Source organism: Podarcis liolepis, assembly GCF_965112155.1.
Source record: "Podarcis liolepis genome assembly, chromosome: 6".
Taxonomy (NCBI): domain Eukaryota; kingdom Metazoa; phylum Chordata; class Lepidosauria; order Squamata; family Lacertidae; genus Podarcis; species Podarcis liolepis.
Genome location: NC_139559.1, coordinates 11,760,348 through 11,786,567, shown reverse-complemented (window position 1 = coordinate 11,786,567; position 26,220 = coordinate 11,760,348). Strand labels below are relative to the sequence as shown.

The window sequence follows — 26,220 nt, the reverse complement described above, 5'->3', positions numbered from 1 at the left end:
ATGTTGCACATTTATATTCATTTTTCTGCTTCAAGAAGGTGCTGAGCCCTTGGTACACATGGTCCCATGGTGCTTAGTAGGCTAGGTGCCAAATTAAATACATGGGGTTCCCATTTTAAGGACCAGAACCACTGACAAAAGACCACACACATAATCATGTCAATCACAGTTTTTACAGTCATCATTTGGAGAGATCTGTGTGGAAGTAAATATAGTTTGAAGCAGACCTCCAAGACATACCAAGACGTACCAAGATCTTCTTCTAGACCCTCCTTTCTACCTTGTGTCCACCAGATGATGGATCTCTTTAGACAGCATTCAGACTGCCTGAATCCTATTCCACGATGACTGCAAATAAGTCAGCAGTGCTTTAAAATTCCAGGCTAGCGAGGAGCTTAATACTGCGTAATGGACCCAGACCTACCACTGGTAACGCCAGGGGTGTTTTCAGCTTGTTTCATTTCGTCCTTGTGATTTATTATATTTATTAGGAATCTGCAGATTTTATCCTCCAAGGGGCTGATAAAGCTTCCTGCAGTTGGCATAATGAAGACAATCCGTCGTGGAAGAAGGCTTGATTGTCTAATGACAGCTCCATACGTGTGGAAAAATGAAGTTGTCAATAGGAGTGCCACTCGCTTTTGTAATGCAGAAATGTTTGCTTCATTGTAATAACAAAAATACACCCCCCACACACCCCCAGTTATTTCTCAACCCGAATGAGCTTCAACATGGTCCCAAGGAGTTGATTTTTCCTTACATGCATTGCATTGTTGCTTTGTCTTCCTTTTTTTGTAAATGAAACTAAGCAAAATCAAAACAATACCTGTTTTCCTCCCCCCCCCCCTTCCATATCAGCAGAAAGGAAAGAAGAACACATCAGCAGACCTCCTGCAGCAGCCGAGCGACACTCTCCTGCCCTGGCGCCATCAGCAGAATTCTCATGGGCTGAGACGGCAGAAGCGAGACTGGGTCATCCCGCCGATCAACGTGCCAGAAAATTCGAGAGGACCCTTCCCACAGCAGCTGGTTAGGGTGAGTGGGACGGCTGAATAATGGATACCCGTGATTGATTGTCGATCCGATGGCACCCTGCACATTTCCCAAAGCTTGTTTGAGGTGTCGTTTTCGGAGAGGAAGCTCATTTCTCCAACGCCGAAGGCCAAACTCAGTGCGACTTTAGCAGTATACCTGTGCCTTTAAGTGGGCTTTGTTTTTTAACACAGGGATGGGGAACTTATTTCCAGCTCAAGGGCCACGTTCCATTCTGGGCGGCCTTCCAAGGGCTACATGGCAGTGCTGGGAAGGACCAGAGGCAAAAGTTGGTGGAGCAATGAGTGTGTATTTTACCTTTGTACAGTGGGCTAGTTTCCTCCATATGGGCAAGTGAAATACATAATCAGAGTTGAAGGACGCATGCCAGCCTGGAAGAGGGGAACTCAACAAGGATGCAAAGCAGCACCAGTGGTGGGTGCTTTTTTGACCTAGGAGTGTCCTGAGGGCCAGATAACGAGACATGGAGGGCCACATTTGTCCCCCTGGCCTGAGGTTCCCCTTCCATAACTTAACACAAATTGCTGCTTCAGGAGGGGTGATCCATATTGAGACACTAGCAAGAGGATGAGGGAGGGGTCTTTAGCTCTCCCCCCACACACCTTGCTGATCAGGGCCATAGCAAAGGGGCCAGCAGTTAAAGCCCCTTTACCCCCATGTCAGGGTCCTGATCCATCAGGCTGGCAATTTGTGTGACAGCATGCAGACCTGCACTTAAAGGCACAGCGAGACGTTTAATGTAATATGTAGTTTTGTCGTGAGTCAGGAGATGGCTGGCTGTGTTTTGGAGATAGGCGCTTTGCAATTCCAAGTGGTGCGCCATATTTTTGTAGATGCTCAGAGCTGTAAGTACCATTGTATTATTACCATTCTTTGCATTTGTATACAGCTTCTCCACACAGAGACACCCTAAGCAGAGCATGTCTCAAGATCAATGGTACAGGAACAGGAACACTTATCAAAGCACAGTTGCAGTGAATCTGTAATGCTCTGTTACCCCAGGGAAGCTGTAGCCATTCAGCTGAAGTTCTGCACTCTGATCCAAGGCTAGTGGTTACATGGGGTGGGGGAGAGACACTCTGCACATGCTTAGAGGCATTATGGATTCTGTTATTACCTTACATGCTCCAGAACCAAATCCCATCATGGACTCCTCTTTTTCTTACTTGCTTACTATCCACCCACTTTTATTTTTGATGTTTAATTGTTTTTTATATGGTGACGACAGTGAACATGACATTTTACACAGTACAAGGGGACAGGCAGTGGCAGAGCCTATGCCTGTGCTGCCCAGGGTGGGCACACTCCTGAGGGGTGTGGGGTGTGGAGGGTGCCCTCCCTGACATACAATAGCCACTTGGGTGCATGGAGCAGTGCACACACCCTGCAGCCAGGATTGGAGTGAGCTGCCCATGGGGGCAGAACAAGCCTCCAATGCAGACATTCAGCACATCACCTGCCCTTGACTGCCAAATGTCACCCCCCTCAGTGAAGACACCCGGAGTGGTCTGCCCCCACCACATCCCCCTTCCTCCGCCCCTGGAGACAGGTCCCTCCATATAGGCACTTAGAGTTCAAAAGCCAGCATGGTGGAAAAAACAGAAGGAGGGAATGCATGGCTGAAGTAGAAAGCAATATAATAAATAATAATATTTTTATTATTTGTACCCCGCCCATCTGCATTTGTTTCAGTTGATTGTGCTTAGCCATGGTTATAGGCTGCACTGCAGCTCAAGGACTCCTTCCAGGTTAGGAGGAAATGCTCAAGAAGGATGCAAAGTGGTGCAGTGGTGAGGGGTGTTGCCTGGGAAGAGGAGTGTGTGGCTGGGGAGGGTGTATGTGGCCTGGGGAGCGCCATACTCAACCTCAGGCCTGAGGTTTCTCCCAAAGCTTTTGGCCTCCTCTGTTCCTTGCCTTTCATTGTCAGCTGCTCCTCTTTTGCTTAGCTCCTTCGGTTCCCAGAGAGGCAATTGCCAGCTGGCACTCACAGCATTACTCACCCTTGTTAATTGGCCCTGTTTGATGGCTCTTCCCAACAAACTTCCCACTAGGTGCATAGTTGTCAGAACTCTGTAACTGGCCATTACCCCCTTCAGCAAGTTAGAAAGTTTGTGATCATTCCATGACATCAGCATCACTAATGGTGCACTTGGAAATGACAGGCTACAAGCAGAGACTTTTAAGTTATAGTCCAGTTCACTTACAAGATGGCACAGGGAAGTTTGAATGACGCAGAGTACATATGGATATGTTTGCTGTCAGTAGCCAAAGCAAAACAGAAACCCACGCCGTGTATCTTGCATCTACCAGGCTTTCTATTTTGGAAGCAAAAAAACAACCTCCCAAAACAAATATTGTGTAAAACAAATGAAGGAAGAAGTAAAAGCCACCGGCAAACATTTTGTCAAGTTGTCCTCTGGAAGAAAATTGCAACGTAATTGCAAGAAATTTTAGAAAATAATTGGACAAAATGAGGGTGCATCATTTGCATGCCTTGTCAGGAAACAATACTTCCCGAGTCCTTTCCAAGATTAAAATGAATGCTGTCATTACCTGCTCCATACTGATTAGCCATTGCCTCGCTAAGCACATGACACTCGGAAGCGAAAAGTGGTTTGTTAAATCCCTCTGAGGTACGCGCAGTCTTGATAACATAAATTACATCTGAAAATGTATACTCTCCTTAACCCAATGCATTTCCTGGATGACACATGAAATATAACTGGGGTGTCTTGAGTGCTAGAGGCCCACTCATTCAGCCTTCTTTCTGCCTTCCCCCAGGCCCCCTGGAGAGCCACTGGGACAAAAGATCACATGGCGATGTGGTCATTCCAGGAAAGGCTCCCAGGCTGGAAGCCCATTTAAAAAGAGACACTGTGAATGTCCTCAAGGAATTCACTGGGAAGAAGGAAAGACCAGGTCACCTCATAAGATAAATAACACCTGACCCACCTCCCTTTTCTAGCCACCCATTTTGGAGGCATGTTTGCGTCACCCCCAACTCCAAACTCCAATCCTATTGAATGGTAAAAACAAACCAAAACAAAAACTCAAAGGTTCTGCACAACATTAGCCAGTGCTGCTGGGAGCTCTACTACCATGGCTTTTCTGCTTTGGTCCACTGCCAGAGGACGGTCCCCACCAAAGGACACTTTACCCAAGTTTCCTGCAATCGTGGAACCTGGCCCTCTCACCCTTCCATCACACAAACCATCTGTAGGGAGGGAGGAAGACCATGCAATCGTCAGTACCTGGCAGTGTCCTGGCAGCTCCCTTAAGCCACATGTAGAAGATGAAAAGGCTGGGCAGGTCAGGCTTCCCTTTCCTAACAGGCACTGCAGCTATCTAATGGTCAACAAAAGCTCCTAGGAAGCATCCCATGGCAGGAGACCTTGGACAGCTTCCCACTTTCTGGGTAGGATTGGTGTCTGATCTTGCCAACCATTCCAGTTTGATGCAGTAATAGTCTCTGCTCACCCATGGATTTAAAAAAAACACACAAAGAAGGGAAATAATTGAACAGGAGCTTATAATGCAATAGCAGTGCCTCCATATTGGAATGGCTAACATTTGCATTTCCATCTTTGGTGAGTCAGGAACAAGAAGACACTAGGCCTCTTTGGGCATTAGGACCATGTGGAGACAAGTGTTCTAGCCTGCCTTACTTTGTCATCATTCCCATCTCATGGAGCACACCTATGTTAAGCAAGGGGCTTCCTGGATGTGCAGAGGCTCTCTGGGAAATTTGGAACACTGGAAAGCCAGAGTTGTGAAATGCACAGGGAACCTCCATGCAGTGGCGTAGCGTGGGTTGTCAGCACCCGGGGCAAGGCAAGTAATTTGCGCCCCCTAACCCGTGGATTTGTGCCCCCTAACCCTAACCCCCAGATGTTGCACCCGGTGCGGCCGGCCCCCCCTGCACCCCCCACGCTACGCCACTGCCTCCATGGATTCTCCTCCTTCACAAAAGCAGCCTCCATGAGTGGAGGGTGATGGGAATGATGATAGTGGAAGGGTGCAGCTCGTATTGTTCTCCCCACTCCCCCCCCCGCCCCCATGTGTTGTTGTTTTAAGCGCTGGATCCTATCTCCCCAAAAGGGCTATTATGATGATAACTTGGGAGTGTGGATTGAAGAATACTCATAGCTGTCAACTTTCAGATTTGAAAATAAGGGATCATCAGCCTCAAAAATAAGGGATCAGCAGCCTCACCTGTCCCGGGGACAATATACGGGATATCTAACAATCTGGGATAGCAGCAGGAAGCAGCGGGAAATGGCGCTGGAATAAGGGAATTTCCCGCAAAAAAGGGAAGGTTGACAGCTATGAGAATACTAATGAAGCATCTTTAAAAATAAAAATAAAAATCAGTTTGAATAGTTAAATTATCAGTATCCAAACTTAAATTTTGAGAAGCTGACACATACTCAGGGTCTGATTGGAGTACAAGTTGAAATTGTCATGGTTAGTGTAGCGCAGAACTCGTAAACATTCTGCGGGGATTGATCATGCTCACGGTAAGCTATCCTGCATCAGAGAGTTAAGAAAGCAACTACAATTAAGAATTGCCAGCAGTCATTAAGCAATTAAGTTGAGTAATTAATTCTGTAAGGTATGGATTCCATGATTGGCTGACTCTGTCATGTGCGCAGAGGCATTGAAAAAAGTGACAGCGGAGAATAATCCTTGGGTTGCAGTGGAGCATAATTCTTTAGTTAACCCCTTCTTCCCATAAAATAATTTCCAGTATACTTTCCACTGTGTAACTAAAACTGTGACCCTCACAGCTGCCAGGTCTTAAACATTCTATTTTCTACATGTATGAGGCATAAACAGACATAACAAAAGCTGAGAGAGGTAAGCCAAACGCTGTGTGGTCAACACCAGGCAGTTTGATTTTACTATAAGCAGCTCTGAACCAGGTTACCCAAGGGACCACCTTTGTCCAACTGCACCCCACAGATGGAGCACTGCTGAGAGCAGCACATTCCCAGGGCCAAGTTTACGTATAAGCTAAACAAGCTATAGCTTAGGGCCCCACTCTCTTGCAGGGCCCCCCCAAAAAATTAAAGAAAAAATCTGGATGTACATTTCCAAAATATAAGATAAAAAAACAAATAAAATAAAACCTACATACAGCAACAGTGTTTTGTGTTGTATAGGCTCCTATGATGTAAGTAATGGGCCCCGCCTGCTCCCTAAATTATCATTGGTTTGCTCATTTCAATATATAGGGTGCCTACATTCTGCGTGCGCAAATGGCTTTAGATACCTATTAGGTCCATAAATTACCATATATCATATATTCAACACAAAAAACAGTGACATTTTGTTGTGGACAAAGGACAGCTGGACATATAAAGGGCCCAATTACCTTCAGGGCCTCATCAAACTTAAATCCAGCCCTGCACATGCCCCGGAGGTGGTGTGCATAGGGGCTATTAGAAACCAGGCTTTTAGTGTTTCAGCTCCAGCCTTCTGGAATTGGTCATCAGCTGAAATTAGGCATCATGATGTTAGGTGTCTACTGAGTATGTTTCTCTTTCCTTTGAGGTTTGGCCCAGCCATTTATGGAATATTAATTGCCCATGAATTTTAAATACAGTTTTGCTGTTTTTAGAGCTTCTGGTTTGGGGAAAAGTAGCTTGGGGCTGGTGCAAGGGCTTGGGCTGGCGTGCAGCACATATCCCACCTCCACATGAAAAGATGCTTTGCCACCGGGTAGGGCAGATGAAGGTGTTCTCCTCCCAGCGGTCATTCTTTCTCTGGTCACTGCTGTGGATACACAACCTGACTGCCTGTCTCTGGGCACTGGGGTCATTCGCAGGTGATTCCTAAACAGCATTCGTGTCATGTCTGCAGACATCTTTGTGATGGTCTGCCAACTGGTCTGGTGCCTGAAGCCAGCTCCCTGTAAAGAGATCCTTGAGGATCCTACATTAAAACAGCAAACAAAACAATCCCAAACAAAATATTGCAAAAGAAAGTCAGTATAAATTCAAAGCAACATAATTAACAGGAAACTAAAACGTTATCTTAAAGGTTTCAAAATGAAGTTTTTCACTTGAAGTAAAATAGCATGAGCAAGAACTGTGAACTATCTGACATCAAGTGTAGTTTGACCCATAAAGTGCTACTCTCTTTAATGTACCATTTAGGGAAAAATTGTATGTCTTCAGAGACCACCATTCAGTGCTTTTTCAGATCCTCGTGATAATCATCACCCCAGGGTATTCTCTTGTCAGAAAGATCTAGGGGAACAGTTCTGATCTGGTTTTGAAGACTCCTGTTTGTCAGGCGTCAGAAACCTTGAATTGATTGTGGCATTGCCTGGAAGTTAAACTATCTGTAGCCCAGGTGTCTCTCTCCAAAGCTTCAATGAGCTTTCCACATATGCAGTAATTTTATGTATCCATTTATTCTTTACATTTATTTATTCTCTTCATTTATACCACGTTGCTACGGCAACTTACCGCGAGAATTAAAATAAACAGATAGCTGCTTCCTACTGACCTGTCTTTTCTGACAGGGACAATCTCCCTGAACCTCCATTTGCCATTCATGTGCAATGAAATCAGTGTATGCATGAGAGAGAGAGAGAGAGAGAGAGAGAGAGAGAGAGGGGAGGTTCAACTGTTATGACTAAGGATGGAGGAGAAATCTGATTCATTTGCATTTAGAAGTGGACCTATCTGATTTCCACTTTGCGAAACAACCCAAGAACTGAAGCACAACCGTTCTTCAAACTTCGGACTTCTCCAGATTTTGCAGTGCAGTTCTCCAGTCAAGTGATATGTACAAAAATTCATACGCTGGGGTAAAATGTTCATTAAAATGTATATTATTCATGGGGGAGGGGAGGCTATAAAAATGCATTATTGGAGAAATTGCTCTGCAAAAGTTGCAAGTCACACCAAAATGCTAAGGAATCTTTGCTAATGACTTAATTTCAGGGTTTGCCAAGTTATGTGGAAATGTAGAGAAGTGGACTTAATATTTTAAAAATGAGAACCTTGAGCAAACCAAAACTGAGAGAACCCGAGGTATCCCATTCATAAACAACAGCAAGGCACAAACACAGTGAGCATTTTACAGTGCGCTTGAATTTGCCTTCCCTGCAGCTGCCTGCATTCTGTTTCCCATTTTTTTATAGGTCAAACTAATTTGAAATTCATGGGCAAATCTTTTTTTGGCTCCCTCCCCCCATCATCCGGCTTTCTATTGTGAATACAGAAAGTTCCATTTTATGGGAAGTTGATTAGCTGCTTGTCAGTATTTGAGCGAGGCTCCGCCTGAATGAAGTTTCAATCCTTGCCAAGGTGAATAAAGCTGGATGGTGCCCACATAAGCCCAAACTACAGCCCCCTTTCCAGTTCTGCTGGGATGAGCAGTAATTCTCTGCTCATTAAAGCGTTTCGTTCTTTGGGAAAATATGGTAAACGAAACAAGACGTGCCACGTTATTCTTGCAAACGTATTCAGCCCTCCCTGTCAATTGCAATCCCTCTTCATTCCATGAATTTACTTTCTGAGCCTCAGCTGCATCTGATCCAAGGGCCTTGATGAACCAGTACACCAAGGATGCAACAGAGGAGAGGCTACGATTCATTTCAGACAGCAACTTTGGGCAGGAAACTCCTTCTCTGACCTATGCACAGTCATTCCAACATGTACGTTGTTGTGGTTGTTGTGGATGCGGGTGGTGTTGTGGTCTAAACCACCGAGCCTCTTGGGCTTGCCGATCGAAAGGTCGGTGGTTCGAATCCCCACGATGGAGTGGGTACCCCTTTGCTCTGTCCCAGCTCCTGCCAACCTAGCAGTTCGAAAGCACACCAGTGCAAGCAGATAAACAGGTATCACTGTGGCGGGAAGGTAAACGGCATTTCCGTGCGCTCTGGCATCTGTCACGGTGTTACGTTGTGCCACAAGCGGTTTAGTCATGCTGGCCAAATGACCTGGAAAGCTGTCTGCAGACAAACGCCATCTCCCTTGGCCTGAAAAGCGAGATGAGCACTGTAACCCCATTGTCACATTTGACTAGACTTAAACATCGAGGGGTCCTTTACCTTTGCTTTACCTGTGGTTGTTGCAGTTATATCCCACCTTTCCTCCAAGGAGGCATATAAGGTGGCATACATAGTTTCCCCCTCCCCATTTTATCTTCACAACAACCCTGTGATGTATGCCAAGCTGAGAGTGAATGAGCGGCCCGAGAGCATCCAGTGAGCTTCCTGGCTGAGAGGGCATTTGAACCTTAGTCTCCTAGCTCCTAGTCCAACACTCTGGCCATATAGAGCCTGCTGTGCCTATAAATGTATGCAAAAGGCATTAACTCGGGGTGGAAATATGAAACATTCCTCCCTGCCATTCCACTCTAGAGATGATGATGACGACGATGAAGAAGAAGAAGAAGACGATTTATATGCTGCCCTTCATTACAAGATTTCAGGTGGTTCACAAAATAAAATACAGGATAAAAACTAGTAAGTAATTAAAAACAAAACAGCAAAACAATAACCCACCCCTCCTTCCCACAGACACATTTAAAGGGCTGTAGAATATTCATCAGACAAAGACCAGGTTGAAGAGGAATGTTTTCGCCTGACGCCTAAAAATATATAATGTGTTGTGAACGCAGATTTAAAACTGAGCTCTAGAAATGCAGTGAGCCTACGTAAGTGTGAACACAGCCCGGGAATCCAAGCGCAGTGTTCTACCAACAAGTCCTGTCAATGGAAGGATTTCTGTTTAAACAGAAGAACATAAGAAGAGCCTATTGGATCAGGCCAATGGTCCATATGGTTCAGTATCCTGTCCTCACAGTAGCAAACCAGATGCATGTGGGAAGCAGGCGAGCAGGGCCCTAGCACAAGAGCATTCTCCCCTCCTGTGGCTTCCAGTAATTGATAACCAGAGCAGCTTCTGTCAATCTGGAATGTCTCGCTTAAAATGGGACACTTGGGGAGGTATATAAAGGTAAAGGGACCCGTGACCATTAGGTCCAGTCGCGGTCAACTCTGGGGTTGCGGCACTCATCTTGCTTTATTGGCCGAGGGAGCCGGCGTACAGTTTCCAGGTCATGTGGCCAGCATGACTAAGCTGCTTCTGGTGAACTAGAGCAGCTCACAGAAACGCCGTTTACCTTCCCGCCGGAGCGGTACCTATTTATCTCCTTGCACTTTGACATGCTTTCGAACTGCTAGGTTGGCAGCAGCAGGGACCGAGCAACGGGAGCTCACCCCGTTGCGGGGATTCGAACTGCCGACCTTCTGATCGGCAAGTCCTAGGCTCTGTGGTTTAACCCACAGCGCCACCCACGTCCCTCAAGAAGGCATATAGTAACCATCAATTGCCCTCTTCTCTGTGCACAGTGAGACTTCTTCCCTTTCCTCTGTTCCTTGCATAACCCCATGCCCTACCAAAATCTGCTCCAAAGGGTTGAAGTAACCTCTGCAACAGGTGAGGGGAGCATCTGGGGAGAGAAGAAGGAGGAGAATGTTCCATTGCTCCAACAAAAATCCATGCTCCAATGGAATGTCCGTGTTGGACTCCTCCCTAAGCACTTACTTTCTATGCTATTTTATTGCTTTTGACAGTCTGCCCATTCGCATACCTGCTTCTCTTTGCCTCAAGCAGAACCATTTGGTTCAAGCAAGGGAAGTCAAAGGAAACTTGAGCCCACCTCTGCTTGGCTACAAACGTTCCAGCATCTCTTTGAACATCCTTGAAACAACTGCCTAGGAAAAAAAGAGAGGTGGAATTATCAATCACAAGCCCAGTGTTCTCAACGTATCTTGCTGTTTGGAACTTAACATTTCAGTATCCATTAACCTCTAACTGTATGAGGGGGAAAACAACAGATGGTATTTGCCTGCAGTCAAGCAATGTTTGTTGAGTGAAGGCCCAGCAAGTGTTCCTTTAAAAGGTAATAAAGGACCTTTCTTTTTACTAAGGAAACGCTGGACAAAGGCACAACAAAAGCAGGCCACCTATAATTTTCTGTCGCCAGTCAAAATGAACAGGAAAGTCCTTCTCTCCCTCAGGCTCAGTTCTAGGCTGCATGCATGCCATTCATTTGAAGCGCATTTAAAGTGCAGGGCTTCTCCCAAGAAACCTGGAAATGGTATAGTTTCACCTTTGCAGAACTACAATTCCCAGCACCATTGACAAACTGAAGTTCCCAGGTTTCTTTGCATCTGCAGGTGCTGCGGTGAATGGTCTAGATCAGTGTCTTGTTTCTGTAATGGACTGGAGGAGAGCCAATTAATGGAAGCTTAATGCAGATAAGAAGGGACACAGGTGGCGCTGTGGGTTAAACCACTGAGCCTCTTGGGCTTGCCAATCAGAAGGTCGGTGGTTCAAATCCCCGTGACGGGGTGAGCTCCTGTTGTTCGGTCCCTGCTCCTGCCAACCTAGCAGTTCAAAAGCACGTCAAAGTGAAAGTAGATAAATAGGCACTGCTCTGGCAGGAAGGTAAACGGTGTTTTCGTGTGCTGCTCTGGTTCGCCAGAAGCGGCTTAGTCATGCTGCCCACATGACCCGGAAGCTGTACGCCGGCTCCCTTGGCCAATAAAGCGAGATGAGCGCCGCAACCCCAGAGTCGGCCACGACTGGACGTAATGGTCAGGGGTCCCTTTACCCCTTTACCTTTAATGCAGATAAGACAGTTAGTGGATCTTTTTAGACTGGATGGATTAGATGTGGCCTGCTCTGGATGGAGTTACACTTCCTCTGAAGAAGTAGATACATAGCTTACTGTCCCAGTTAAACCCCTATCCAGACAGGAAGAGCCTAATTTCCATGGTCTACACTTTAGTAGCTTCTAGGCTGGATTACTGCAATGCATTATAAGGGTGGCTGTTTTCGAAAGTGGTTCAAAAGCAGCCACGCAGGTGGTGCAGAATTCAACAGCCAGATCGTTGACCAGGGCATGGCAGTTCAAACACAGAACACCAATTCTGGCATGACTACCCTGGCTACCAGTTAGTTTCTGGGCTCAAATCAAATTGCTCATTTTGACCTATAAAGACTGTTGCGGCTTATCACCCCAATATCTCAAAGACCACCTCTCCCCACGTGAACTGACCCAGACCCTGCAATTGTCATCTGAGACCCTTCTTCATGTGCCACCTCCACAAGAGGTCCAGAGGGCGGCAACATGAGAACGGGCCTTTTCGGTGGTGGCACCCTGCTTGTGGAATGTTCTCCCCATGCTTAGTGCCATCTTTATCTATTTCAAGGTGCCAGGTAAAAACATGTCTCTTTACCTGGGATTTTGGTCCTTGATTTGAAAGGTTTCAGGTAGTTGTGGCCTCTTTTAGTGGGGCAGGATCTGTATTTTATCTACATAGACGTATTTCACAGTTTTTATTGGTTTTGTTTACTACAACTGGCTTTAATATTTATACTGTTTTGGCAAGCCACTTTGGGTCATGGCGGAGGGGAAAGAGACATTATCTTTATCACTCCACCACCAAAAAGTTCCTTTTCCCAGGGGCCACCAGTTGCTTGTAGCATCCAGAGAGGGGCCTCCAAAGATGTCCCCCCCCCCTGCAGTTCTTGTACTAAATAAATAAATGGAAATAATCATCTCCAAGAAACATCCAATGCTTGAGTGGCTTCTCAGCTGAATGTTACACGCAGGTGCAGATTCCAAGAATACCATTAGCATCATTCAAGATACTGCTTTAGTCATACTCTTTCATTACACTTGGTGCCCTGTGGCTTCCTCCTTGTTCCTTACCATGAGCAAAATAAAATAATAATTTTATTATAAATAAATAAATAATAATAGTTGTTTAGTCGTGTCCGACTCTTCGTGACCCCATGGACCAGAGCACGCCAGGCACTCCTGTCTTCCACTGCCTCCTGCAGTTTGGTCAAACTCATGCTGGTAGCTTCGAGAACACTGCCCAGCCATCTCATCCTCTGTCGTCCCCTTCTCCTTGTGCCCTCCATCTTTCCCAACATCAGGGTCTTTTCCAGGGAGTCTTCTCCTCTCATGAGATGGCCAAAGTATTGGAGCCTCAGCTTCAGGATCTGTCCTTCCAGTGAGCACTCAGGGCTGATTTTAGATCTAGATGCTGCCTAGGTTTGTCATTGATAATTATAATTATAATTATAATTATTATTTAGATTTTTATACTGTCCTTCATTATATAAGATCTCAGGGCCGTTCACAGAATAAAATGCAGGATAAAAACAAAGGAAATAAGACATTTAAAAGGCTGCAGAATATTAATCAGCCAAAGGCCTGGTTAAAGAGGAACATATTTGCCTGGTGCCTACAAATATACAATAAAGGCACCAGGCGAAACCACAAGTCTACCAATATCAATGTCTAATGCTAAGAGAATTCTTAGGGTATTCAGATCTATGCACTCAGAAGAGAGGGAGGTTGTTGTTGTTCTTAAAAAAGCACACCCACATCATATGTAATATAGCATCATCTGTAATACACTGTTAAGCCACAGAGGAAAAACAATGCAAAGTCCTGGCTAAGTCCTAAGGTTCATCAGCTGCTGCTAACTTGTCACAGAAGAGGCTATCAAAGTGTGCATCTTGAAAATCCCCCGGCTAAAGCAGAGCTTAACTCTTGTCATTGAGCCAAAGCATGAATCAAACAAGGCATTCTCCGTGTGGAAATCTTGGCTTTCCCAACAAATAGCATGGGATTTCTCAATAACGTTTTAGAGAAAATCCTCTGTTCTTCAAAGAGTAATGTTGCATGCATCAATGTTTCAGGTCAGTCAGGCTGAAGGCACAGAAAGTGTTTGGCATGTGGATTTTTCTGAAGGTGGATTTGGGGAGAGAGGAGAAATTAAGTTTGGTTTGTATCTTAATGCAAACCTACCAAAATTACAGTTCGCAAACCAATTCGCAAACTGAAATCCTTCAACATTTGCTCCCCACAACCAAAGGAGGCTCACAATAAAACATATATTAGAGATATGTGTGCACAGAAAGTCATAGATTAGCGGAAACCAATGTTTAAAAAAATGCATTGCATGAGGGTAAATAGCTTAGAAATGAACATGTTGAGGAAAATTGTATGTGCATCTATTAGAAGAAATATGCATGGAAATGCATACAATTTTTCTGCAGACGTCTCTAAAAAACTGCAAAATATAAATAAATTGCAAAGTGATGCAGAGATGGAGTGAACTGAGGCAAGACTGGGAAAAGTAGAAACTGAAATTGACAAATATGTCCATCCTTGTTGAATGCAGACCTTTTAAGACTAATTTTTTAAACTTATTTTTTAGACACCTCTGTGTACCTTGCATGCAGCAAATGTGCGCTGTTGCTATGGCTGCCAGTAAAAGCTTTTCCTAAGCTAATGGCCAATTAAGAAAAATTGTCCAGAATACCTGTTTTATCACGTGCATGTCAGTGCTGTGCTTTCTCTCAAGCTAATGGACAATTAAGAGAAATAACTGCTTGACAATATAGATTTATTAATGCGGAGTCAAAATTAGTGATGTGGAAAAGCAACCTCCCACTCACAAAACACACACACACATCCCAGCTTGTATTAAAAAACATTTGTGCTTTTCATTTGTTGCTTTAAAATGCTTGAAAAATCTAAAGGGCTGTTTTTTCTCCTGAGCATTTGAAAAGGAGAGTGGGGAGGGGAAAACCTCCAAGGGTTTTTACCAGCTTCCCTCTCCCTAGGTAAAAAAGGTAAAAGTCATCAAAGATGACTATGGGGTTGCGGCGCTCATCTTGCTTTCAGGCCGAGGGAGCCGGCGTTTGCCCTCAATGGTCTCATCATATTGTCAGCATCGCCCTAGAGCCAGTGCACCAACTGGACTCATGCACCTCAACCCCGACTGGGCTGGGCGAGCTGGGTAGCACCGCCAGAGACCCCCTTTCTCACAGGAACAGGTCACAGTGCTGTGGACTCACAGCTTAGAGCTGAGAGCACCGGGTTCACTGTCTCAGTAATACAGTCGTTGCGCAGCAGAGTTTTGCAGAGTCTTGCAGAGTATAAACCACTCGGAGAGCAGCTCTGTAGAATATCTTCCTTTTATTCTGTAACTACAACTACGATACAAAACTATATACAGAGCTGAATATTCTAAGCATAAATCAATGCTACACTGAGAGTCTGCAGCTGCACTTAGCAGCAATCTTATCTCTAGAATCTCTAACACTCTCACTTTCTCCGATATACTGACTGACTGTCTCTCACTCACACACAGATACGTTACTGGGCAGAATAAGTAGATAGGCAGGACACGCCTCCTCCTCTCTGGAGAGTCAGCAGAGACCATCAGGAGATCATCAGGAGATTCTTGGGTATGGGAGGGGTGAAATCTCCTCACATATAGCCAAATCCAATTTGCTTCATGGCCCAGTTCCAAGTTTTGGTGGGTCCTGGACAAACTGCTCTCACTGGTTCCCCATGGGACAATTGGTTGTGGCTTCCAATAACAAAGGAAGTTAAAATGGAACAAAATGCTTTGAAACCCAAGGTTTGGTCCATCATTTTGCATGGTGTACAGGAGTGCAGGAGTGTGTGGTTGCTTAAGATTGCAGAGTGGTCATTGTATATATATATAAATGTGTAAAGTCTCCAGAAACTGATAATATTATTAGCAGTACCTAATGCACGTTGCGGTTACAACTTGATGATGCAACCTGGACCCAACACCACGGTGATTAAGATTATGCTTGTTTTGTCAGTCACAGTTACAGATAGGTAGCCATGTTGGTCTGCCATAGTCAAAATAAAAAAATTCCTTCCAGTAGCGCCTTAAAGACCAACTAAGTTAGTTCTTGGTATGAGCTTTCGTGTGCATGCACACTTCTTCAGATACACTGAAACAGAAGTTGCCAGATCCTTCTATATAGTGAGAAGGTGGGGAGGGGTATTACTCAGAAGGGTGGTGGGAATGGGAGAATGGCAGATAGCTAAGAACTAACTTAGTTGGTCTTTAAGGTGCTACTGGAAGGAATTTTTTTATTTTGTCAGTCACAGGTAATTGAAACTTCAATCTCAGCTTCTACAGCAAAGAATTGCACCAAGAACTCTTTCTTTCTTATCAGCACAAAATGTACAAAACTCCTGTATAAATTAATGGGGGAGAAAGAGAAATGACTCATCTAGCTGCAATGTGCTTGCGATAAGTCCCATTTCCTGGGAACAACTAGGGACAAAAAGCTAGGCTGGAACAGGTGTGAATTTAGGCCTCTGGGTATGATCCCTGGCACTGGGGCAGGATTCGTTTTGCTGAAAGCATCTTAAGAAAACAAGCACAGAACATCAGTTGTCATGGGGTAGATTTACAGTGGTACCTTGTATTGGTTCTCAACGCCTTGGTACTCAAACAACTTGGAATCCAAACACTACAAACCCAGAAGTGTTCTGGTTTGCAAACTTTTTTTCAGAAGCTGAACATCTCGATTTTGAGTGTTACACTGAGGTCTGTCTGTTTTTGCTATTTATTTTGAGTTTTTGTTTTTGCGGCTCTTTTTTTGTGACTGTGTGGAACCCAGTTCAGCTACTGATTGATGAATTGTGTGACTGCAGTACATTGTTTATTGCTTTCATTTTATGGATCAATGGTCTCATTAGAGAGTAAAATTCATGTTAAATTGCTGTTTTAGGGGTTGTTTTTAAAAGTCTGGAACGGATTAATCCATTTTGCATTGATTTCTATGGGAAAGCATGCCTTGGTTTTGCAACGCTTTGGTTTTGGAATGGACTTCCGGAATGGATTAAGTTTGAGAACCAAGGTATGACTGTACTGGAGTGCCCCATGGCAGAGGTTCTTTATATGGATCAAAGGATGTTAGTAAATAAATATTAAGGATGAAGAAATCACCATTGTTGATGTCATCCCCAGTTGGTTTATGGATGTGATCCAAGATGACCAGAAAGTGTCAATGGAAGTGACCACGGCATTGCCAGAGAGAGAGAGAGAACAGGTTTTGAAACCTGAGCTTTGTACAAGTCAAAAGTGATCAGCCTTCCAAGAAGCAGTGTCTAAAATATTTTTTTTAAAAAAATAAATAAATTATAATTTCCACTGTTACAAATTTTTCACATTCACCAAAAACTAATATATTAGTCATCGACTTCCCTTAGCCCTATCCATGGTTCATTCTAGTTGATAGAGTCACAGAATCTTAGAGTTCGAGGGGACCCAGGAGTCATCTAGTCCAACCCCCTGCAATACAGGAATCTTAGCTAAAGCATCCATGACAGATGGCCATCCAACCTCTGCTTAAAAACCTCCATGGAAGGAGAGTCCATCACCTCTTGTGGGAGTCTGTTCCACTGCTGAACTGCTCTATCAGTTATCCATTACTGCTGCATATTTTGATTACTCTCTGTGTGTTTTTCTTTCTCATTTTATCCCAGCTTAATTTATACTGCTGAATTTAATCTAATCTTGCTAACATTTTAACCTGTTTACAACGATTCTTCAAATATTCTAAAAACATTTTCTGATCTTCCTAAAATGTTTTTTCTTCTTCTCAATCTCTGATTCTAGTGGTTAAGCTTGCCAATCCGGCGTATTTCTCCCTTGTTGGTACTGTTCCCTCCCTCCATTTCTGAGCGTATACCACTCAAGCTGCCGTAGTTGTGCAAAGAAACAAATTCTTTTGATCCCTGGGGACACCTGACTCGATTATTCCTAAGAGAAGGGCTAAAATAATTTCTAACAATCCTCCATTTAATTATGCGGCAAGCTTGAAACACATCAGAATCTGGAATCTTTCTTTTTTATTGGTATTGTAAAGCACACCCACACATGAAATTCATTGTCACAAGATATGATAACGTCCACAGACTTAGATGGTTTGAACAGAGAGACTAAATGTATGCATGCAAGAACACAAGAAACTGCCTTATTTTGTCATACAACTGGTCCATCTAGTACAGTATTGTCTACAACAGGGATATCCAACAGGTAGATTGTGATCTACTGGTAGATCCTGGGAGGGGGTCTGTGGTAGATTGCGGCCCCCTCACTCAAAAAATCCCACAACAACTCAACAACTTTGGCTCCCTAAAAAAGCTCAACAACTTTGGTAGATTACTGCCAGTTTCTTTATAGTGTCGGGTAGACCTCAGTCTCTTGAAAGTTGGACATGCCTGGTCTACAGTAGCTGGCAAAAGCTCTCTGGAGCATCAGACTGAGAGTGGGATTTATCCCCAAGGTTGCACCAGGACAAGCGCTTTGCCAGAAGAAGAAGAAGAAGAAGAAGAAGAAGAAGAAGAAGAAGAAGAAGAGGAGGAGGAGGAGGAGGAGGAGGAGGAGTAGTTCGGATTTGATATCACGCTTTATCCCTACCCAAAGGAGTCTCAAAGTGGCTCACAATCTCCTTTTCCTTCCTCCCCCACAACAAATACTCTGTGAGGTGAGTGAGGTGAGTGAGGCTGAGAGACTTCAGAGAAGTGTGACTGGCCCAAGGTCACCCAGCAGCTGCAGGTGGAGGAGCAGGGAATCGAACCCGGTTCACCAGATTACAAGTCTACCGCTCTTAACCACTACACCACACTTCCCCATCTTCTCCACAACCTCTCTGTAGGGGTGCATGAAGGGAGGAGAGGGGGAAGCCTCATTGTGCAAGTGCTCTAAACGGCCTCGGCCCAATATACCCAAAGTAGTGTTTCCACCCCCATCGTTCAGCCCGGACACTGAGGTCCAGCACCAAGGGCCTTCTGGCGGTTCCCTCACAGCAAGAAGTGAGGGAACCAGGCAGAGGGACTTCTTGGTGGTGGTGCCCACCCTATGGAATGCCCTCCCACCAGATGTCAAGGAAATAAATAACTATCTGACTTTTAGAAGACATCTGAAGGCAGCCCTGTTTAGGGAAACTTGTAATATTTGATGAATTGTTGTATTTTAATATTCTGTTTGGAGCCGCCCAGAGTGGCTGGGGAGGCCCGGCCAGATGGGCGGGGTATAAATAATAAATTATTATTATTATTATTATTATTATTATTATTATTATTATTATTATTATTATTATTACTACTACTACTACTCTTGCATAGGACTTCTGGTGATGAGACCAACTAGTTGTATCCAGTTAGTTGAGTCTTTTCCAGTCCTGCCTGGCGATGTCAGAGATTGAATCTGGGGCTTTCTGCACATCCAGCAATTGCTGGATATATTGCTTTTCCACAAATATGTCAGTGTCACGATTGCTGATATTTGAACCCCTTGCGGACATGGATTCTTCCAGTTTTTTTTCCACCCGCGAGCAAATTACCGCCCTGAAATCTGCTAAGAGCTCTTTCAAATAAAAGACGATCAGCAACAGAACTAGACTGCTGCTGTTTACTGGACATTAGACATACGTACTTTGCACTATGGAATGAATAATGCATCCACCGTTTGAATTCCTCTTAACAATAGCATTCAGGACTATATTATAATTATACCTATTGTACTTCCTTGTATTCAGACCTATGGGGATTTTGCGCTGTCCTGGCTGCAGCCAGTGGGACTGAAAAGAAAAACGTCGTTTAATGATTTCAGCTGTCTCAGACTCTATCATTTAATCAATCATCTGAAGGAAATTTTAGCCCCTTTTGTATTTAGAATTCTCTTGTCTGAGCAAGGGAGGGGGGAGGGAAATGTTCCTCTTTTCCTGAATTGCTTTAATAGCTGTATTTATGCAGTTGAAAGTTCCCCAAGAACCGCAAGTGGAACCAAATTGCCGAGAATGCCTCGATAATTTATCGGAGAATATTCAATTAGAATTTATTAATATTTTAGATTTCCATCATTAATTTAATCTTCAGAGATTTAATTTAGCCCTTCAATTGCTGCAGCGCTGTGCGTGGGCAGAGCGTGAGCTCTTAAAACACCTGCCACAAACGGGTGTCTCTCTCTGCTTGCTTTTCCGTGGCATAAAATGCTCCTTCGCTAGCACTGAATTCGCGGCAGAAGGAGACTGAATCCTGCTTTGCTGCGTCTCTCTTACTGTGACAAGGTTCTGGGAAGAAGCAATATGGAGAGAATAATAATAATAATAATAATAATAATAATAATAATAATAATAAATTTAATTTATACCCTGCCCTCCCCGGACAGAGCCGGGCGCAGGGCAGCAAACACCAGTAAAATCACAGTAAAAACATAATGAGTGGGGGGGGACGACCAATTTAAAATACAGGTTAATATGCACCGAATGAGGGGAAATCTGAATTTTACAAGAAGCTGCATGAGACTTTGTTGGATTATTTGGACTATAACATTATTTTGATGGGAGATGTGGATGGAATGGTATCCACAAACATGGATAAGTCACAGAGACAGGTAGTTACTAAAGATGGTAGACTACCAAAAACTTTTTTTGAACTGACTGACAATATGGATTTGATTGATATTTGGAGAATTAGGAATCCCTTGGGCAGAGAGGGAACCTTCTTTTCTGAAGCCCAAAAGACATGGACAAGAATTGACCAAATCTGGGTAACTAGAGGACTGGCACCTAAGACTCGAAAAGTAGAGATCTGCCCTAAGACGTGCTCCGACCATAATGCCGTGAAAATGGAGATGAAACTAACACCAACCAGTTCCTTCGGATGGAGGATGAATGACACCTTGTTTAGAGATCAAGAGGTTATTAAGAAGGCCCAAAAAACCCTGAGAGACTATTTTGAGATAAACTTGAACACTACCGTGTTCAAATAAAAAAATAGCCTCAATCAAAAAGTAGATGATAAATCAAGACCATAAGGGGAGGGAAATATAAGGGTCAGACTGAGTCCAAACCAAAGGCCAGGCGGAACAGATCTGTCTTGCAGGCCCTGCGGAAAGATGTCAAGTCTCGCAGGGCTCTAGTCTCTTGTGACAGAGCGTTCCACCAAGTCGGGGCCAGTACTGAAAAGGCCCTGGCCCTAGTTGAGACCAATCTAACCACCTCGAGCAAACAATAAGAAGAGCCTACATAGCTCAGGGGTTTGCATGCGGGGGCGGGGGGGGGTCCCCAGCTTCAATCCTGGCATCTCCAGGTAGTGCTTGGAAAGAGGGGCTGCCAGTCAATGTAGACACATACTGAGTTAGATGAACCATGGGTCCAACTTGGTCTAAAAGGGAGGACCACATCTCAGGGGAGAGGTGAATTTAAAGGGGGAAGGAATACTTCACCTGCACTGGGTGCCAAGCCGAGAGGGCACTGCAGGGGGCGCCGCAACAATAACAAACAACAGAAGACGAGAGGCGGGGGTGGCACTGAACTGAGCAGAAAAGTAGGGTGATTTTTTGATTTTTTAAAAAATAAAGCAAAAAATGGGCATCATCGTCATCCACATACCTCTTTCCATATGAACCTGTCCAGACCCTGAGATCATCTTCTGAGGCCCTCCTTCATGTGCCGCCTCCTTGAGAAGTCCAGAGGGTGGCATCACGAGAACAGGGCCTTCTCTGCAGTGGCTCCCTGCCTGTCAAATGCTCTCCCCAGGGAAGTTTGCCTGGCGCCTTCATTATACACCTTTAGGCACCAGGCAAAAACGTTCCTTTTTAACCAGGCCTTTGGTTCTGATTTACATCCTATGCCCTTTTAAAATGTGTGTGTTTTTTTGTGGGGGTGGGTTATTGGGTTGTTGTTTTAATTTTTATTATGTATTTTGTGGTTTTATATCTTGATTTTATTCTGCAAACCACCCTGAGACCCCCGGGCATAGGGCGGTATATAAATTCTAATAATAATAATGGTACCACCTTACATTTTAAAGGAAAAAATCTCAAAGCTATCTACAACCTACATAAAAACATCAAACGAATCAATCCAGAATGAAACATTACTGAGGAAAGTCAAATATAAAGTATGCATTCAAAGCAATAATCATTAGCAGGAAACTAAAATTATCTTAAAAGATTCCAAAAGTAAAATATTACAAAGGAGGTCATCAACATAATGCACATTTAATGGAGCAAAGTTAACAAAACAAAAAAACCTTTTATCTTAAACATTTCAAAAGAAAACATTACTAAAGGAAGTCAAATACAAAATGCACATTTAAAACAGCACAATCAGCGAGAGAATAAGCATTATAAACATAGAACATGTCAGCTGCTGTTGCAGCCATTGGTGATTCATGCTGGGTAGTGGCTATAGAAGCTCAAGCTCAATGACCTGGGTCTGCACTAAGAGATAGGTAAAAAAGGTAAAGGATCCCTGGATGGTAAAGTCCAGTCAAAGGCAACTATGGGGTTGCGGTGCTCATCTCACTTTCAGGCCAAGGGAACCGGCAATCATCCACAGACAGCTTTCCGGTCATGTGACCAGCATTACTAAACCATTTCTGGCACAACGGAACACCATGACGGGAACCAGAGTGCATGGAAACGCCGTTTACCTTCCCGCCACAGTGGTACCTATTTATCTACTCATGCCGGTATGCTTTCGAACTGCTAGGTTGGCAGGAGCTGGGACAGAGCAACGGGAGCTCACCCTGTCATGGGGATTCAAACTGCCGAGCTTCCGATTGACGAGCCCAAGAGGCTCAGGGGTATAGACCACAGTGCCACCCATGTCCTTAAGAGATAGCTCAGGTGGTCTCTGGCCTTAGCAACCCCAGAGTTAGTTGTTGTTGTTTAGTCATTTAGTCATGTCCGACTCTTTGTGACCTCATGGACCAGAGCACGCCAGGAATTCCTGTCTTCCACTGCCTCCCACAGTTTGGTCAAACTCATGCTGGTAGCTTCGAGAACACTGTCCAACCATCTCGTCCTCTGCTGTCCCCTTCTCCTTGTGCCCTCCATCTTTCCCAACATCAGGATCTTTTCCAGGAAGTCTTCTCTTCTCATGAGGTGGCCAAAGTATAGGAGCCTCAGCTTCAGGATCTGTCCTTCCAGTGAGCACTCAGGGCTGATTTCCTGAAGAATGGATAGGTTTGATCTTCTTGCAGTCCATGGGACTCTCAAGAGTCTCCTCCAGCACCATAATTCAAAAGCATCAATTCTTCGATGATCAGCCTTCTTTATGGTCCAGCTCTCACTTTCATACATCACTACTGGGAAAACCATAGAGTTTGTAGCTGGAGTCAATCAGGTCCCTTGGCCCTCCCAAGCTAGGTGGGTGAAGACCACAAGGCAGAGAGCAGGTCTTCTGGTTTTTGCAGCCAAGACACTGTGAGCAAGTAGTGGCTGGAGTCCACGTAATAATTTGAAGGAATTAGCCCATTTTCTTTGCTTTCAACTGCACTGGACTTCAAGCTGTTATAGCGGCTGAGATTTCCAGAGCCAAAGGTATCACACCATGTCAATCCTTATGGAGATGCTTCTCTCACCCAACGGTGCCGTTTCGTCTGTGTTTCAAGAATGAGCCGCAGGAGCGTTGTTGGCTAACACTTCCTTCGAACTGGGGATACAATCCTTCTCTCGGCATTTCGATTTTTGATGAGAACTCCCGAGGGACAGCTGATCATGTCTTTGATGGCATTTGGTATTTGTGTCTAATTTGCTCCAGTTGACAGACACTTGTTAGGAACCTCTGTTAAACAAAATCTGTATAATTAGACAATCGCTGATGACAATCTGGGTAACTAAACAATTTGGGTGACTGTCTCAAGGCGGTCTTTACAGGCATTCTGTTGTTTGCTCAGAAATGGGTGTTTATCCCAGTGGAGCTGTCAAGGAGGTTTCAGGCACCTAAAATTGGAGGGGTGGATGTGTGTGTGTGAGAGAGAATGCATGTGCATCGTCTACCCGTTTTTCAGAAACCTTTGCGACACAAATAAGCACCTTTTAATATTCCTCTGACAAAGCAGGGAGGGTATCTTCCCCCTCCAAATCCTTCACTTTATGAACCTCATCTTATTATTCTGATAGTTCATAGTGGGTTTTAGCTGACAAGTGCACCTTTATGGTTGTTTACTAAACTTTTTTTTTTTTTTTTTTGGCCAGAAATAAAAATCGTAGCCCAATACTGAATACAGTGGTACCTTGGGTTAAGTACTTAATTCGTTCCAGAGGTCCGTTCTTAACCTGAAACTGTTCTTAACCTGAAGCACCACTTTAGCTAATGGGGCCTCCTGCTGCTGCCACGCCGCCAGAGCACAATTTCTGTTCTCAACCTGAAGCAAAGTTCTTAACCTGAAGCACTATTTCTGGGTTAGTGGAGTCTGTAACCTGAAGCGTATGTAACCTGAAGCATATGTAACCTATGGTACCACTCTACCTAAGATGAAGAAGCCAACCACTGCAGATGCGTGAAAATGCCTGTTATAGCGGCTTGGATTTCCAGAGCCAAAGGTATTTCCAGCAATATCTTCCACCTCATCACATGCTCAGAACAAATAAAAAAAATTCCTTCCAGTAGCACCTTAAAGACCAACTAAGTTAATTATTGGTATGAGCTTTCGTGTGCATGCACACTTCTTCAGATACACTGAAACAGAAGTTGCCAGATCCTTCTATATAGTGAGAAGGTGGGGAGGGGTATTACTCAAAAGGGTGGTGGGAATGGGAGATTGGCAGATAGCTAAGATGAGCCTGTTGACGACTCTTAACGACTGCAATAGGTCTTACAGGAAAAGGCAAGGGGTGAGAAGGAGAAAAATGGCTTAGTCATGTATAATGAGATAAGAATCCAATGTCTTTGTTCAGACCAGGTCTCTCCATGGTTTTAAGTTTGGTAATGAGTTGCAATTCAGCAGCTTCTCTTTCCAGTCTATTTCTGAAATTCCTTTGTAGTAAAACAGCTACTTTGAGATCTTGTATAGAATGTCCTGGGAGATTGAAGTGTTCTCCTACTGGTTTCTCTGTTTTGTGATTCTTGATGTCAGATTTATGTCCGTTTATTCTTTGGCGTAAGGTTTGGCCTGTTTGTCCAATATAGAGAGCTGAAGGACACTGTTGGCATTTGATGGCATACACAATGTTAGACGATGAGCAATTAAATAGTCCCGAGATGTTGTGTGATGTTGTTGGGGCCAGTAATGGTGTTGTCCGGGTGTATGTGGCAGCAAAGTTGGCATCTGGGTTTATTGCAGGCTCTGGTGCCAGTGTCCGTGTTAAGTCTGGTTGTAGTATTATTGTGGGTTAGGAACCAGTGTGTTTTTACATGTCCTTTTATTTAAAATGTACCTCTGGGTTATTTGTGGGGCATAGGAACTCATTCATTTTTATTTTTATTTCAAAATATAGACCGGCCCCCCACAAGGTCTGAGAGACATTGGACCGGCCCCCTACTGAAAAAGTTTGCTGACCCCTGGCATAGGAAGCTACAAAGGAAGCAGCACCATTCTTTGAAATATTATAGATCTACACGTGTGAGTGTGTGTGTGTAAAGTTGTATGGATGTTTGCATATATTTTAAAGAGTGGCAGTGGGGGGGGGTGTATTAGGGGAGGATTGTGATTTAGAGGAAACTGATGATACAATTTACTTACTGGTAATAGCATTCTGCAGCATCTAACAACAAAATCATTTAGGGGCAAAAAGAATCAGATATCATCAGCACATAAATCATTTTCCCGAGGCTGTAATAGTTATTTATGCATTTGACAGAGGAGAACTTAGAGAGGCGAGGCAAGAGATTTCTGTTGCTGATGGAAAGTACAGCTTGGCAATGCCTTTTGCACGAGTGAAAAGGTACACATCCACACATGTGCACACGCGAGCACACACACACACACACACACACACCTAGCAAGCATATGGATTCAGCTTGATGGCAGGAAAGCACTACAGGGTAGCATCTGGCTTTGCAGGAAGGCGGGCATTTAAATAGGAGCTCAAAGATCGATGCACGCTTTAAAACAACTGCCTAGGTTCTACCAAATAATTTTGCATCAAGCATTATGTTTATGGCACAGTTTTCTGCACATTAGATCTTTTTTTTTTTTTTAAGAGGCAATTCAGAATTTACGAAACAGCTGCTAGGCCTTGTAAAGCGTCTTGGGGATACAGTGACACTATTATGTATTTCTGAAGCCATTAAAAGAATTTCTCTGTCGTTCCCTTTCAATTACATCTTATGGTTTACCTGCCGCTTTTGAGAGAACATTTCCTCTACGCTGTATGATTAGACATGAATGCACAATTTAAATCTTGGCAATAGTTTCCTGTTTCATAATGTGCTGATACTACATTTTGGCCTCTCTCTCTCTCTCTTTGCATAGAGTTGTAAAAACACACGTCTTGGGATTTTTTTCCTTTTCTTCTTAACCTCTTGTTCTTAATGAGACTTCCTT

At 44.1% G+C, this 26,220-nt stretch overlaps 1 protein-coding gene across 7 annotated transcripts in view; it reads left to right on the top strand.

The window, feature by feature from the left end:
• The window catches only part of CDH4 (cadherin 4), an 806,167-nt gene that overhangs the window by 507,408 nt on the left and 272,539 nt on the right, over positions 1 to 26,220 (top strand). For 4 of the 7 annotated variants that reach the window (XM_083507374.1, XM_083507372.1, XM_083507370.1 and 1 more), the window contains one exon: positions 859 to 1,035. In XM_083507374.1, coding sequence (XP_083363500.1) covers positions 859 to 1,035 — 177 coding nt within the window. The remainder of the gene's footprint in view (positions 1 to 858; positions 1,036 to 26,220) is intronic. The other 3 variants (XM_083507371.1, XM_083507375.1, XM_083507373.1) reach the window with 1 other exon arrangement.